This window comes from Arvicola amphibius, chromosome 1 (genome assembly GCF_903992535.2).
Source record: "Arvicola amphibius chromosome 1, mArvAmp1.2, whole genome shotgun sequence".
NCBI lineage: Eukaryota > Metazoa > Chordata > Mammalia > Rodentia > Cricetidae > Arvicola > Arvicola amphibius.
The window spans coordinates 185,574,425-185,591,378 of record NC_052047.1 but is presented as its reverse complement, the minus strand read 5'-3'; the positions used below and the strand labels follow the sequence as shown (position 1 = coordinate 185,591,378).

Genomic DNA, 16,954 nt, shown 5'->3' with positions numbered 1-16,954 from the left:
ATGGCTGGGTTTGTGCAGGCAACTCCAGCTGCTGCGAGTTCCTGGGTGATGTGGTTCAGACGATACTGCTGTGCTCGCTCTCGTTCTCCTGATCTCTGGCTCTCAGAGTGTTTCCAACCCTTCTGCACGATGGTCCCTGAACCCTTGGAGGGGGTGCTGTAGATGTGCCTTGTGTGGACACTGGTGCCCTGTGCTTGTCTGCAGAGCCCGCCTCCAACAGAGAAACGTCTCCAGTGAAGTCAGAGCTATGCTAATCTGGGGGTAGAGAGATTCAGATTTGTAGGGCAGTTTGACCTTAAGTCCATTTTATCCATTGTTCAGAATAATAGCGGTAGGGTTCATCCTAGGACTTGTGAGCTCTCCAGCCTTGGTTTCTTGGTTAGACTTACAGTACTAGACATGTGTTTCCTTTTGTGGAGCAGGTCTTTATAGCCAAGCAGAAAGGAGTTGGTTATCCCTGTAACATTCCTGTCACTATTGTAACCATGGGAACCTAATTTTAAAATACCTCTCACTGAACCCAGAGTTCATTATTTTTCACTACACTGACTGATGGCCAGCCCCCTGTCTCTGCACACACACACACACCCCAGTACTGAGGTTTCAGAAGCACACAAGTATGCTCAGCTTTATTGCTGGGACTGAGGCTCTGAACTCAGATTCTCACGTTTGCTTAACAAGCACTTTCCCCTGGCTCCCCAGAGATTTTTTGAGGTAGATTTAATAAGATGTGGTGACTTTGAATGAGCACAATTGATCACAGAGGAAGTGATGCTCTGATTTTGGGTTCAAGACCTGGAATTTAAGTTTTGGTTTGGATCTACACACTAGCAAGCTTGAGAACTGAATGTCAGCTTAGCTTTTTCAGTGCCGGTATTTCATCTACTGTTGATCCAACTCCACCAAGTACCCATGCGATACACCTCAATCTACCTGGAACACCACGCCCCCTAGTGGACAGTCAGTGCCTGGGTACTTTTTCATCTCGAGGAATCTTGGCATGACTTGTTTTTTACTTGTGTGCTTTTCTCTGTAGCCCATTTTGACATCAGACGTGTTTGACTGAATTTTCCAATAACTTTTTGGGGGGTTGTGGGGGTTTCAAGACAGGGTTTTTCTGAGTAGACCAGGCTGGGTGAACTCAGAAATCTACCTGCCAACCCCCCCAGGGTACTGGGATTAAAGGTGTGCACCACTCTGCCTAGCTTCGGTGACTTGTTAACAATCCTTCCCATTTCAGTTTCCTGTACACTCTCATTGTAACCTCATGTTTAGGAAAAGGGCAGTTACCCTTGTTCTAATGCTATGATAAACACCCTGACCAAAAGCAACTTGAGGAGAAAAGGGTTTATTTCACCTTAAAGCTCTCGCAGGTCATCCCGTCAGCAAAGTCAGAGCAGGAACTCAAGGCAGAACTGGAAGAGACATGGAGTAGTTCTGCTTACTGGCCTGCTTAGCTTGCTTACTTGGCATGCTTCTCTTTCTAACTTTAATTTTTATTTCTGCATGTGTGTGCCAAGTGCATGCAGTGTCCTAGGAGGTCTGAGGAGGGTATCAGATCCCCTGGAATTGGAGTTAGAGACAGTCGTGTGCTACCCAGTGTGGGTGCTAAGGTCTGAACCTAGGTCCTTTGTAAGAACAGCAGGTGCCCTTGGCCATTGAGCTGTCTCTCCAGTCCTTCATCGTTCTTTCTGTAGTTTTAAAGACCACCAGTCTGGGGTTGCACTGCCCCCCGGTGTCAGGGTCCCTCCCACATCAATCATTAATCAAGAATATGCCTTTCAGACTAGCCCACAAGCCAATCTGATAGACGCATCTTCCCAATTGAGTTTCTTCTCAGATAACTGTAGCTTGTGTCAAGACAAAAACTAACCCAGGGCGCACTCCCTCCTTATTAACTGGATGATCATTATCTTCCATCTGGAACCATGTTAATGTTAATTCTTTATTTCAGAGCCATCATCAATCACTTTAATCCCAAAATTGAGTCCTACGCTGCTGTGAATCACATATCTCAACTCTCGGAAGAACAGGTAAGTCGCTCCTCTCTGTGGATTGGCCTCCCTGGTGGTGAAGAGCAAGTAGCTAGCTGTCTTCCTTCTGCTAATGGGATCCTGTGACTGAGTTCCAAGCAGGGGTGGCAAAACCAGGCTGCTGAGAAGAGTTAGTGCAAGATTGCTTGCTGATTCTTTAAATAGAGTAATACCTTCTTCATTTGTGCTTCTGAAGGATTTGTTTAATTATATGGAGAATATGAGGTAAAATTTGACGAGTTACTGCCTTGCAGCGGGTGATAAAATATTACTTTTTAAGCTCTCAATCAGTTATTTTGATTTCTGAAAGTCAGAAATGTCAACATGATGGTGCACACCTGTAATCCTAGCACTCGAAAGATGGAGGCAGGAGTTCAGGTTATCCTAGGTTATCCTAGGCTGCATAGTGAATTCAGGGACAGCCTGGGCTGTGTGCCACCCTGTCTTAAGAACTCAAACAAACCAATCAATCAATCAATCAATCAATCAATAAATAAATAAATAAATAGACATGAGAACTTAGAAATGAACGTAAATTCCTGCCACAGGAAAACTGAAGGTGCTCATTGAAGCATCAGCTCTCATTGAGATAGATTTTCTTTAGTGATTGAGTTGTCTTTCCCTTGGACAGTTATTTCTGGGCAGGTTGTCTGTGGTATTGTCTGAGTTGAAGATGCAGATAGCCTCATACATTGGTTTACCTGAGTCTGGCCTGATTTTCCCTTCTCCCTTATTGCCTGTACTCAGCTCTATATTATAGAAAAGTACAAATGGGGCTTCAACATGGCATGGAGTTGAATTTAGCATTCGTTCTGAGGCTTTTTCTTCTTTTTTAAATAAGTGGGGTTTTTTGTTTGTTTTTTGGAAGACATGGTTTTGTTTGTTTGCTTGATTGCTTGCTTATTTTTCCCCCCAAAGCAAGGTTTCTTTGTGTAGCCCTGGCTATCCTAGAACTAGCTCTGTAGACCAGCTGGCCTCAAATTCATAGAGATCTACCTGCCTCTGCCTCCTGAGTGCTGGGATTAACAACATATACCACCACTGCCTGGCTTAAATAAGGATCTGTATTAGAATAATAATTGGTAAGTGCATAACTTTATATAAAAGTACTGTTTACAAAGGAAAAAATACATAAAACCAGGGTCATATAGCCTAATTTAGCTCATATAGCTAAATTCACAGTGCAGGTAAAGATGACCTTCAGCTCCTGGCTCTCTGGCAGGTATGCCCCACCTTGCTGTTTCATTCAGAGACTTTTGAGTCTTGTATCAAAGGCACAAAATAAGATGAGGAGAAGGATGGCTCAGTTGGGTGAAGCGCTTGCTGCTCAAACCCCAGTATGCACATAAAGCAGCTAGGCGTGCCTGTAATCCGAGCGAAGGAAGGCCGAGGTAGATGGATCCCTGGAGCCTGCAGGCCAGCAGTCTAGTTGCATAGATGCACTCTAAGTTCAGTGAGAGGCATGTGCACACGCGTGCACACACAAAGCAGAAGCAGTTGGAAAAAGACATTGGTTGTAAACCTTTGTCCTCCACACATGCTCACTTGCTCTACATAATACATACATACGCACATAAATACCTAATTCTCTTTCTTGCTTCCCATCGTTCTTAGTTGGAAAAGCCAAGGAATAAATTCCCAAACTAGTGAAACTATGTGTGTTCCGTTCTCCTTCCTTGCCAGTGCAGCACTGTAGCTCTTGTGAGTGTTTTACTGGCAGGACCAGCCAGCAAGTGTATTATGACCATGTGTTCCAGTGTTCCTGAAAGCTATTCAGTTCACCCAGCAAGGCAGCAGGCAAGGCAAGCTTTTTCCTAGCAGAGAGCCTTCTCAGGACTCCTCCAGTGGCTCTTCCTGCAGCCAGATGGATAGTACTCTATTAATCTGTCAGTTGTTCCCTTTGAAATATTTGTTCTCTTTTGTGAAGCCAGCTGTGTGACTCCATCCTCATACTTAAAGCCGCCTTTGTAAATGGCTTTCATTTTCTTTTTTCCCTCTGCCTATAGAGCAGAGCAGATTCCTTTTTTTTTTTTTTTTTTTTTTTTTTTTTTTTTGTACTGGAGCTGTCTGTGAGGTATTTATTGATGCTCCCTTTTCCTGTGGACTAGTTCATGATAATTCTACTGTGTCATTTTTATACAGAACAGTCCGTGTATTATGTTCTGTATGTTAATGGAAGGAGATGCTCCTACCACTGTCAGCTCTGGATAGCCTGAAAACCACGTGCAGTGTTCATCCCCAGCAGCTTGGGAAGGTCAAGTTCTCTCCAAGTACCAGCCACCAGGCAGTAATAAAAGCCCATTGCAGTGCATGAGGAAGTCAGGAAAGGAAAGATTAACAAGTTATCCTCATCCCCTTTATTCTTCTTTCAAGGTTAAAAGTGGCGAACAATGTTTCTTGAGTCTAGAAGCCAGAAGTGAGGCAGTTCCTAGGGAAGGGAACTCCGTTTATTCGTACCAGGTAGAGTGCTTGTGAGTGCTCACCTAGCACGTATGGAATCCTGATTTCACATCCCAGCACCACCACGGTGGGAGGAGTCCTCATGTAAATAGTTACATGTAGCCGTGACACTACAGAAGGCAGTCAGGATCACTGGTGGGAAGCCAAGTCTAATCTCTGCACTTGTAGAGTTATTGTGTGCCCATGTGCTCATTACTGCTAGCAGGATGCTGTTATCCCAGGACTCTGCTCTCAAAATAGTTGTTTCTCTTCCCCACTGCTTCTGAGGGCTGCTAATGATAGCACTCTAGCGCACTTGTTTTTATCAGATTAGAGGCATTTGACTGCCTGTCTATCTCCAACATGTGGAGTGCTTCTCTCCCTTCACTTAGGGACATTAATACTGATGTCACAATGTCAAGAGTATTTGCAGCTTCCCAAAGAGCTGGGTTTGGGGGCAGTAAGGCCCTGCAGCTGGTATCAGCTATTCTTAGTAGGGAGGGAAAAGAAAAAAAAAAAAGCAAAACAGGATTAAAATCCCTAGCAGATTCTAAAATACTTCTAAGGTAAGACCTAAGCCTGTTAATATATGTTAGCTGGGGTTTATAACATACAGTAAGTCAGGCAGGACAGACCCTTTGCTAGCCCTGCCTGCCCAGCTTGTCATTCTGTTCCTACAAAGATTTGTGGATTTTTTTTGTTTTGTTTTGTTTTTTTTCGAGACAGGGTTTCTCTGCAGCTTTAGAGCCTGTCTTGGAGCTAGCTCTTGTAGACCAGGCTGGTCTTGAACTCACAGAGATCCACCTGCCTCTGCCTCCCGAGTGCTGGGATTAAAGACGTGCGCCACCACCGCCCAGCTTGTGGATTTTTTTTAACCTAGGCTAACCTGGGACTCACCATATAGCCCAAGCTGGCCTTCAGTGTCAGCCTCTTAGGTGCTGGTATTAGAGACTGGAGCAACTGTGACCACCTAGATTTGTGAAGTTTTTCTAAGCTTATATATTTTTATAATTTAAGTGCAAGTCAGTCTTTAGTCACTTGTCTCCTCAAGCAAAACAAACAAGAAAACAGTTTCTCTATATAACCCTGGCTGACTTAACTTACAGAAATCCACCTGCCTCTGCCTCCGTAATGCACCCAGAGTCCCATCCTAATTCTTTGCCTTTGATTCAATCACAAACAGCCTATCAATGCCAAGCACGTTGTGAGGGCTGACGGGCAAACCTTCCTCTTTTTAAACTGTAGTTTAAAAGATTTGCCATCCTAACAATGGTTAGGATGTAGGAAACAGTTTGCTTAACAGTACACACGTGGTTATGCCCCAGATCTCTGAGGCTTTTCCTTCCTGTAGAACTGAAACTCTGTCCTCTGAACAGCCCTGCTCCTCTTCCTGTGCTGCCTTGGCAACCAGCATTCTGCTTTCTGTCTCTGAGGCAGACACACCATCTTCAAGCTTCACTTTCACCCCAGTGCCTAGGAGCTTGCTAAGAATTTCTCCAAATATAAAGTCATGGATTTCCTGAGCCAATCTTAAAGGTTGGGATATAGCTCAAAATCCAGTATGCTGCCTCTTCGCCTAGCCTACTGGAGTCTCCTGGTTCAGTTTCCTAGTACAACCCCCACCCCCAAGAAAGAATGTTAAGAGAGAAACCATTCTGCTGGAATATCCCTGGAGCGCAGACGATGCTGTCAGGTCCTTTCATTCCTACATTAGGAATCGTTGCTGCTTTGATTATTATGATGTGGTCACAGTCAGTTTGCCTGTTTAGATCTTTGGTTTTTTTGGTCTTAGTGTTTTGTCTGCATGTATGTCTGTGCACCATATTCCTGCCTTGTTTTTTTCAGTTGAGGTTTTGTGTAGTTCAGGTTAGCCCAGAACTAACTCCCTTGTAACTGAGAATAACCTAGAGTGTTTGATTCCTGTCTCTACTTCTCAAACTCTGGGATTATAGGCTTGAGCCAGCTGTGTTAGCAGTCTTTGCTGAGTTTTTTTAATGATTTATTTTTATGTGCATTAATGTTTTGCCTGCATATGTGTCTGTGTGAGGATGTCGGATCCCCTGGAACTGGAGTTACAGACATTTTGAGCTCCCATGTGGGTGCTGGGAATTAACCCTGGGTCCATTGGAAAAACAGCGAGTGCTCTTAACCATGAGTCATCTCTCCAGCTCTCTTTGCTGAGGTTTTAATTCCTATCATTTCCTTTTAAGTTTCTTCTCTCCTTAGAGCTTTGGATTTTGGATCCAGAGGAGGCCCGTATATCATTGTATAGGACACTTTTTACATGTATTATATGGGGACATGTGTGTATGCATGCTCAGAGTTAATTTATTCCTTATAAGATGTGGGCTTTGGGGGTCAAATTCAAGCCTGGTGGCAGGTGTTTGTACCATCTTGACAGCCCACAGGACATTTTTTTAAATATTTATCTTTGTGGGTTTTTTTAAGATCTATTTTATTATTGTGTATACAGTATTTTGCCTGCATGCATGCCTGCAGGACAGAAGAGGGCACCAAATCTCATGACGGATGGTTGTAAGCCACCATGTGGTTGCTGGGAATTGAACTTAGGACCTTTAGAAGAGCAAGCAGGCATTTTTTAAAAGTATTATTACAAGCAGAGTATGGCTGAAAGCTGCTAAGTATTACTTCAGTGAACTTTCTAAATCGTTCGGTTTCTCCTGATCCTAAGAGCCAGTGCACATGACTGCTGCAGGGTAGAGAGCTTTCTCAGCCGCTGGGAACACTTGCAGCCCTTGCAGGACGTCAGGATCTGGTTCTCAAAGTCCATAGTGGGCAGCTCACAGCCACCTATAACTCAGGTTTCAGGTAGCCAACACCCTTTCTTGCTTCCACAGACACCAGCAAGCACATGATACACACATGCTATATACCTGCATATACTCAAAGATACATATAAATAAAAATCTAAAAAAAACTACAAATGGGATGCTGAATGGTGGTGGCGCACACCTTCAATCCCAGCACTTGGGAGGCAGAGACAGGCAGGTCTCTGTGAGTTTGAGGTTAGCCTGGTCTACAGAGCGAGTTCCAGGACAGGCTCCAAAGCTACAGAGAAATCCTGTCTTGAAAAAGAAAAAAAATAGCTTACTGACTGTTCTTCCAGAGGACTGGGCTTCAATTCCCACACCCAGATGACAGCTCACAATTGTCTGTAACTCCAAGATCTGACACCCTCACACAGATATACATGCAGGCAAAACACCAATGAACATAAAATAAATGAATTATTTAAAAACACTGCAAGTGACTGTTAGGTATTTAGAAATTCAAATGATACCTAACTTTTTGTTTGTTTGGTTTTGGTTTTTTGAGATGTCTCACTCAATGGCTCAGACAAACTGGAACTCACCGAGTAGCCCAATCTGGCCCGGCTAGTGGCCATACTCTTGTCTCAGCCTTTTAGGTGTTAGAATTAGAGGTCTGAGTCCCAGGCCCAGCCTAGTTTATTTCCAGTAAACAGTGAGGTGCTCATAAGAGGGGAGCCCCACTTTGAAGGCTCTTTGTCTTTAGGGGCCTTTGCTTGAGAGAACATTCTCAGAAAAATATTGGTAGAGAGCTCTAAGAACTTAAAGCCTCTGAGGAAAGGAATATCCCAGGGTACTTTTGGATTGTAACCAGGGTGCCTGAGGCATACTCCAAGTGTCCCTATGCTGTTTTCTCTCTTGAGAACCCGGTTCTAACCATTATGCAAGGCAGCCTTGGAGGAAAGACTCATGTTCAAGAGTTAAGACTCCACAATAGCCGTAACTCAGCTTCCTGTACTTGACAGTGTGTGTTTCCACAACAGCCTGTAAGCCGTGAGTGACGGTTGCTGTGGGAACTCTGACTGAGACGTGAGACGGACGTGGGATGAGACATTAGCTGTCTGACCCCACCTTCCTGCTGTCTTTATCTGTGTTCTGGCATTCAGTTGACCTGCTGAGAAGAAAAACATGTCAGTGGAGCTGTGTGTTCATTGGAAAGATGGAGTCAGAGGAAGGGGCGGCTCCTGCCCGCTGCTCACACTCTGCGGGCATCTTGAGAAGGGCAGGGGAGTCAGCGTTCAGGTCCTGTGCTGCAGGCGATGCTTTCAGCTGGACCAGGGGAGACCCTGCATAGGGAAGGAAGTATCTTGGATTTAAAACAGATTTAAATTCACAGAAGAACAAGAGCACGTTATGATTGTTGAGGGAGTACTTTTGCATGGGTTATTTACTGAAATCCTGCATCAGATATTTGAGTTAGACAAGATTTTATAGGTGAGTACACTAATGAGACTGATTTGTTCAGGGCTACAATTGTACCAGGTCAGGGTATATATACACACACACACATCACAGTAAAGTTTAATCCCCCCTTGAAACTTATATCCCAGGCTGACCTTGAATCTTGAATTCACTTTATACCTAAGTGTAGTACGAGAGTGGGCCCTTTTGTTTCCTCCTGCCTGGCTAGCTTACTCCTGAAATAGCCACACAGAAACTGTATTTATTTAAACACTGTCTGGTCCATTATCTCTAGCCTCTTACTGGCTAACTCTCACATATTAGTTTAACCCATCTTCATTAGTGTGTATCGCCACTTGACTGGCTTACCGGCATGAGTCTAACCAGCATCCGTCTTGGGCAGGAAAACCATGGTGTCTGCCACACTGCCTTCTTCCTCCCAGAATTTAGTTCTCTTTTCCATGCCTACCTAAGCTCTTTCCTATCAAAAGGCCAAGGCAGTTTCTTTATTTAACCAATAAAAACAACACAAATACAAAAGGACCTCCTATACCACCTAAGGATGATCTTGAACTTCTTATCTTCCTGCCTCTACCTTATTGAGTGCTCTGATTACAATTGTGCTACCTTCCATGCCCCAATTATATGGTTCCAGTACCAGGGATCTAGCACAGGGCTTTTTGCATGCTAAGCAAGCATTCTGCCAACTGAACTATATCTTAACTGCTTTTTTTTTTTTTTTAGAGATAGGGTCTCTCTGTGTAGCTCTGCTTGTAGACCAGAATGGCCTTGAACTCAGAGATCCACCTGCCTCTGCCTCCCTAGTGCTAGGGTTATAGTGTACACCACTGTCTCTGTTGAGAGATGGTGACTTCTGAAGCTCAGGCTTGCATTCTTCTGACATAGCATGTTTGCAAGGAAAGAGATCAGGTGGGGAGTGCAGACACGTGTGCCTGTTGGCTGCATCTGGACAGAGGCTGAAGGCCTGATGGAGTTCCTGTGTTTCCTCCACTCCCATTACCTCAGTACCTCTAAACATGATTAGATGTCATGCTAACACAGGGGCTGCATGTGTCAGATCTTTAATTAGTGCAAAGAAAGCGTCACAGGGCTGTCTGGCTTGAGCGAGTAAGTCAGGGAGGTGGGTGACTGCCCAGGGAAATTAAGGAGAGCCACCATCACCAGTCCTTTCACCAGTGATGGCCTCTCACTAATCACCCGCTGTGAGGTTCATTATCTGGTCTCCCTGACTGAAGAGCAGGCAGAGCCTGCCAGATCAATGAGTCTCAAGGCAGTAGAAAGCCCTTTGGAAGCAGGCTTGCAAGGCATGGACTGACGGTGAGAACTGGGCAGCTTAAATTGGTTTTAAAATTGGATTTGCTCCTGAACTATAGGAGATGAAAATAGAGAAGAAGAAAAAGCAGCCAACTTGTACCTGTTGCATGCAGAGGCCTGCAGTCAGGGGGTGCTGCCTTTCAGACACACCGATTCTCCGAAAGCCAAGAGGTGGACTTCTACCCTCTGAATCACTTTTTCCAAACAGGTCACAGTAACTGATCGTTCCCTAGGAGAAACTCGAGTTATCACAGATAGAAAATCCTTTCCAGTGCCCAGTAGAAGAGCAGATACCCAACATGTGTGTGGTTTTGTGACAGGTTGCTGTTTGTGTGGCTCTTGGCTTTGGATTTTTTTTTTTTTTTTGTGTGTGTGTGTGTGTGTGTGTGTGTGTTATGGGCAGCTCCCCCCCCCCCATTCTTTTCTTTCTGTTTTTTCTTTTCAGCCAGTTCTTACTCTCAGGACTCTTTGGTACAGGACAGGACAGGAATTGTATGCCTGCCTAGGCTGACTCTTCCCAGATTTCTTTGTGCAGAGAGTACAGAAGTACTTGCTGTACCAATCTAGGAGCTAAATGAACTCCAGAACTGCACCTGTCCTTGAGGAGCACAGGGTTTGCAGCGCTACTGTTTGGGGGTTTTTCTCTTTTGAGATGAGAACTTAGTAGGTAGACAACACTGGTTTAAACAGGTTTGTGACCTTGTGCATCCTCTTCCCGAGTGTCACACATGTGCCACCCGGCCCAACATGGCCCGCCCTCCCTCCCTCCCTCCCTCCCTCCCTCCCTCCCTTCCTCCTTTTCTTTAACACCGTGCCTCATCTCAGGTTGACCTGGAATTTGCTATGTAGTCAAAGCTGGCTTTGAACTCCTGATCTTCCTGCGGACACCTCCCAAGTGCTAGGAAAGTGCTAGAAATGCAGGCACCGGCATCTGTGCCTGGCTTCAGATCACTGCTTTGGTGTTAGACCTTTGCTGCAGGATATGTATCCTGTGGACCTCTCAGTAGCTGTGTCTGGGGTGCTGCTTCGGCTCCTCCGGACCATTTATGAGCCATCTTCAGTTGGATGGATAAACAAGATGTGATCCAGTGGAATATTACTGAACCATAAAATAGTAGTGAGTTTATACTTAAATTGAGATAAATAAATTACATGTCAATAGAAATGTTAAAATTCAGATGCAGTGGTGCATGCCTGTGATCCCAGTGAGGCAGAGACAGGAGGATCAGAAGTTCAAGGTTAGGTTGTGGCACACTCCTTTAATCCCAGCACTGGGGAGGCAGAGGCAGGCGGATCTCTGTGAGTTCGAGGCCAGCCTGCTCTACAAGAGCTAGTTCCAGGACAGACTCTAAAAAGCTACAGAGAAACCCTGTCTCGGGGGGGGAAGAAGTTCAAGGTCACCCTTTGCTACGTAACAAGTTTGAGGATATCCTGTATAAATCTTTACCTAGTCCTAGTAGTAAAAGGTTTTGACTTTCATTTTCCTCCAGACTTTTTAAAAATTACATTTGTTTGTTTATTGTAGGTGGAAGGGATGTTTGTGTGTGCCAAGCATGTGTGTGGAGGTCAAAGAACAACTTGCAGGAATCAGTTCTGTCTTTCCGCCATATTTATTGCCCAGGGAGTGAACTCAGTCTTCACACTTGGTGGCAGTCCTCTCAGCCGCACTGTCAGCCTCCGCAGACCGTTCCCAATTCAGACAGTGCAGGCTTTTACACTGAGATAGACCTGTGGTTCATTTCAAGGGTTGTGTGTATACTTATTGTATAGTCAAAGTAAATATTTGCCTCCCTCAAATACCCAGTTCCATTGCCCTCTCTTCAGAAAGCTGTTCTTTCCCCCATTTAATTGCCTTGAGGGTACAGATCCAGCTCCGTTGGTAGAATGCCTGCGTAGCATCTTCAAAGCCACGGGTTTGATTCCTAGCATTCTATAAACCTTTGTAGCATCACACACCTGTTACCCCAGCACGTGGAAGGTGGAGACAGGAAGATCAGGCTATCAAGGCCATCTTGGACTACAGAGTAAATTTGAGACCAGTCTTGTGTGAAACCTAGTCTGAAAATGAAATGAATAAATGAATGAATAATAGATAATTAATTTAAGTGTTTTGGTGTGTTAAAGAGTCTGTTGATCATGCAGATCCATTTCAGAAGTGGGTTCTGTTCTGTTGGTTTATACATCAAATATATGGCCACAATGTCTTTTTATAAGATGTATTGTTTTTGTATTTGTGACTGTTTTGCCTGTATGAATGTATGTATGTATGCATTGCATGTGTACAGTGCCCATGGAGGGAGGTCAGAAGAATCCCTGAAGCTCGAGTTACACATGGTTATGACACACCACATGGGAACTGGGACTCAGACTTTCTGCAAGAGCTAGTGTTCTTACCCACTGAGCCATCCTGCCACACTGGCCACACTGTCTTGATTGTTTAGGTCTACAGTAGATTTTGAAATGGAATAATGGAAGTCTTCTATATTTATTCTTATTAAAAATTGATTTTAAGGGGCTAGAGAGATGGCTTAGCAGCTAAGAGCACTGACAGCTCTTCTAGAGGTCCCGAGTTCAATTCCCAGCAACCACATGATGACTCACAGCCATCTGTAATGGGAGCTGACTCCCATTTCTTGCGTGCAGGAGTGAGTGCATGCAGACAGAGCACTCATATACATAAAATACATATAAAAAATTTATTTTAATATTCTGAATCCTTTGAGTTTACATATAAAGCAAAAAAATGACTTTCTGTTTAAAAATTAAAAAGGGCTGCTGGCTGGGCAGTGGTGGCACAAGCCTTTAGTCCCAAAGGCAAGGTATCTCTGAGTTTGAGGCCAGCCTGGTCTGCAGAGAGCTAGTTCCAGGACAGTCAGGGCTGTTACACAGAGAAATGCTGTCTTGAAATACCCCCCCAATAATTTGCTGAGAATTTGATTGGGGTTGCGTTAACTCCATAAGGAAAGTTTATATATTCTTTGAGATGTAGCTCAATGATAGAGCATGTACAAGGGCGGAGGCTCAGTGCTCGGCACCCAGCGTGTAGTAATGATGATACTATCTGTAAATCTGTGAGTGTGTCTTAGGTCGTCTAAGTTTTATCTGTGTATTTACTACTTAGTGTGCTGTTTTCACCTACTTGTTCTCTTTCTCCCATGATTCTTACCTTTATGTTATATAAGTGGTATTTTGAATTTCACTTGATTTTGTTCTTTTGAGACAGGGTCTCTTCATCTTGTGTATTTGTGGATGTCCTATAACTCGCTGTGTAGATCAGGCTAGCCTCAAACTTACAGAGATCTGCCTCCTGCGTGCTGGGATTGAGGTGTGCTACACCATGCTCAGCTAGAGTAGAACAAGCTCTTAACCGAACTGTGTATGCAGCCTTGGGGGAAGAAATAGATATAGGGGTGTGTGTGTGTGTGCGTGTGCGTGTGCGTGTGTAAATTTTGAGACAAGGTCATGATTATTTGTTCCAGGCTGACTTTGAACTCACAATCTTCTTGCTGAATCTTTTTGATTACAGGTTTTGCCAACATGTGCAGCCTGTTTCTAGTTTTTTTAGTGTAACCTGGATGGACTCATTGATTATTTGTTTCTTCTTTGTTTATTTTGTTGTTTTATTTTTATTTTTGTTTTTGTTTGTTTGTTTGTTTTTGCGAGGAGGAAGACCAAATCCACAATTGTTCAGTTAAAGCAAGCTGTATTTTGGGGTGCACCCGGGACTGGCCATTCTGGCTGCCTCTCCTAAATCAGGATTTTTAGAGAGCAGTCCCTGCTGGCCTCTTGAAGTCCCCTTTTATGGGAGAGATAAAGTATTACAAAGGTGAGAGTGGCTGTTATACATTGTTAGAAAAAGAACGATGAGAGGGAAAGAAAAGGGTAAGGATACATGTAATGCCCGTGTTACTCTCTGTGGTACAGCTCGGGTGCCACTGTGCCATTTGCGAGCTGGGCAAAGGCCTGGAGATTAAAAGAACACACAGGAGATGTGGGTCATTCGAGAGGAGATAAGCCAAATGCCTATTTTGTTGTTTTAACGGTCTCACACTTGCCTTGAATTTGTTGCTGTTCTGCTTCAGCCTCTCAAGTGCTGGGATCAGAGGAGTAACCACCACAGCTGACATTTGTTCTGTTCTTTAAAGTCCTTAGAATTGCAGGGCTCTCAGTCATGCTGTATATGAAAAATATAGTTTTGCTCCTTCCTTTCAAATTTGTATGCATCTAATTTCTTTTTCTTTTCTGACTGCTCTGGACAGAATGTCCTTGTCAAATACCAAGGAGAAAGTGTTTCTTTGGTCTTTCATTGTTAAGTAATAATGTGTTGTAGGTCTGTCCAGTCCTGTCCCTGCATCACCATGCCCTGTCATCTTTGCTTTGGATCCTTTATTGAAATGGGATTTTACTGCATAGCATAGGCTGGCTGTGAACTTGTTATATAGCCCAGCTGGCCTTAAACTCCTGGTCTTCTTGCCTCTCGATCTTGGTATTGTCAAAGTGTTTTGTCTTCTTTTGAGACAGAGTCTCACTGTGTAGCCCTAGTTGGTCTGGAACTCACAGAAATCTGCCTGCCTTTGCCTCCCAAGTACTAGAATTAAAGGCGTGCACCATGACCTCCCAGGTCTTCAACTTGAGTTTTATCCAGCATCCATTGTTGGTTTGTTTATATGGTTTTGTGGTTTTTAATGTTTTCTTCCTTCCTTCCTCCCTCCCCCCCTCCCTCCCTTCCCCCCCCCCCTGTTTTTTTTTTTTTTTTTTTTTTTTTAGACAGGGTTTCTCTATAGCCCTGGTTGTCTTTAAACTCACTCTGTTACCTGGCCTCAAACTCAAAGAGATCACTTCCATGGTGTGGGATGCCCTTCTGTATGCTGTGAATATGTTTTATTACCTTTGATTAGTAAAGAAGCTGATTTGACCAATAGCCAGACAGGATAGAGGCAGGCAAGAAATTCAGGCAAAGATAAGGGGAAAAGAGGGCATAGTTAGAAAGATGACAGCAACCACCAGAGAAGCAAGATGTGAAGTAGCAAGCCACAAACCTCATGATAAAATATAGAATAATAGAAATGGGTTAATTTAAATTATAAGAGCTAGTTAATAATAAGCCTGAGCTAATAAGCCAAACAGTTTGTAATTAATATTAAGCCTCAGAGTAGTCATTTGGGAATTGCCAGGCGGGAGAGAAACTTCCAGTTATATTTCCCGAATGCTGGAATTAAAGGTGTGCACTACCATCACCTGGCATCTTGGTGCTTTTGAAAGGTATTATTATTCTGTATGGTCTTGAATTCGTGGTGATTCTCCTGTCTTAGACACCTAAATTCTAAGAATGCAGGTGTAGGTTACTGCACCAAATTTAGCTGTAGGTTTTCATAGACATCCTTGTTCAAACTAAGGAAGGGCCTTTCTATAACATGGCTGCCGAAACACATTTAGGAATGTATTTGCTTTTGGAAACAAGGCCTCCTATGTAGCCCAAATTTGTGGCCCTTCTACCTCAGCCTTCCAAGCTCTGGGATTATAGATGTACACCACAATACCCACCCAACTGGGATGCTGGATGCCCATAACTTTGTGTCTAGTGAGATGAACATGTAGATTTTCCCCTTCTGAGATGAAACTATGGATCTCGATACACTGTCCATTTTATTATGTTTTTCTTTTATGTGTGCTGGTGTTTTCCCTGAATGTATGTGCTGTGCCTACAGTGGCCAGAAGAGGGCATCAGATCCCCTGAACCTGGAGTTAGGATTATGAGTCACCATGTGGGTGCTAGGTGTTGGGCCTAGGTCCTCTGGAAGATCAGCCCTGGCTCTTAACTGCTGAGTCATCTCTCCAGCCCCATAGTTCAGTTTCTGTAATAGATTTAGATATAGTCTGTTTTTTCTACTTTGTTGTTTTTTAAATTACATTTATGTCTTTTGTGTGTGTACATGTATGTATATGCATGGTACACATGTGGAGGTTTGAGGACAACTTGCTGGAGTCAGTTCTCTCCTTTACCGTGTGCTTCCTGTAGTCTGACTTTTCTTGTCAGCCTTTCTTGGATGGCCAGCTCCCATTAATGACATAGAGACTCATTATGAAAACTTGGCCTTTATTGTAGGCTTGTCCCCAGCTAGCTCTTATAATTTAAATCAACCTGCTTCTATTACCTTTTTATCTCTCCTCTGTACTGTATGTCCATTGGTCGGTGTCTCCTGCACACACAGCTTCCTTTTCTCTTTCTCTCTCTTCCCAGAAGTCCTGCCTATCTGTCCTAGCTATTGGCTGTTCAGCTTTTTATTACGCCAATCACAGCAACACATCTTCATACAGTGTGTGAGGATCCGCAACAGTTCCCAGAGATGACACTTGGGTGTCTGCGTGGAGGAATGCACTGCACCCGCTGAGCCATCCCGCCCCACCTGGGTTTTCTCCTTTATGGTCGTAACAGTGTTATTAATTTCTCAGCGAGGGTCTTGTGTCCTCCAGAGTGGCCTGGAACTCCCTGTGTAGCTAAGGATGGTGTTGATCCTCCTGCTCATAGGCTCACACAGCAGGTTTAATTTGAGAAAGTTGTTCATATGCATTGTTAAATTTATTGCTTTATTGCTTTAATCCCAGCACTTGGGAGGCAGAGGCAGGGGGATGTCTGTGAGTTTGAGGACATCCTGGTCTACAGAGTGAACTCCGGGACAGCTAGGGCTACACAGAGAAACCCTGTCTCAAAAAAACAAAAACAAAAAAAAACCAGAATTTATTGACATAGTTGGTTGTCATATTCTTTTTCTCTGATATGCCTATAGGGTTTAAATGCTCTCCTCTCATTTATGACATGGGTAAAGTATACCTTTTTTCTTTTGTTTCTTACCCTGGCTAGAAGTTTATAAATTTTATTAATCTTCTCAGTAAATCAGCTTCTTGTCTCACTGATTT

At 43.8% G+C, this 16,954-nt stretch overlaps 1 protein-coding gene across 1 annotated transcript in view; it reads left to right on the top strand.

Annotated features, from left to right (window-relative positions):
• Positions 1 to 16,954, top strand: part of Armh3 (armadillo like helical domain containing 3) — a 203,642-nt gene that overhangs the window by 166,764 nt on the left and 19,924 nt on the right. The window contains exon 24 of the mRNA XM_038330160.1: positions 1,955 to 2,033. Coding sequence (XP_038186088.1) covers positions 1,955 to 2,033 — 79 coding nt within the window. The remainder of the gene's footprint in view (positions 1 to 1,954; positions 2,034 to 16,954) is intronic.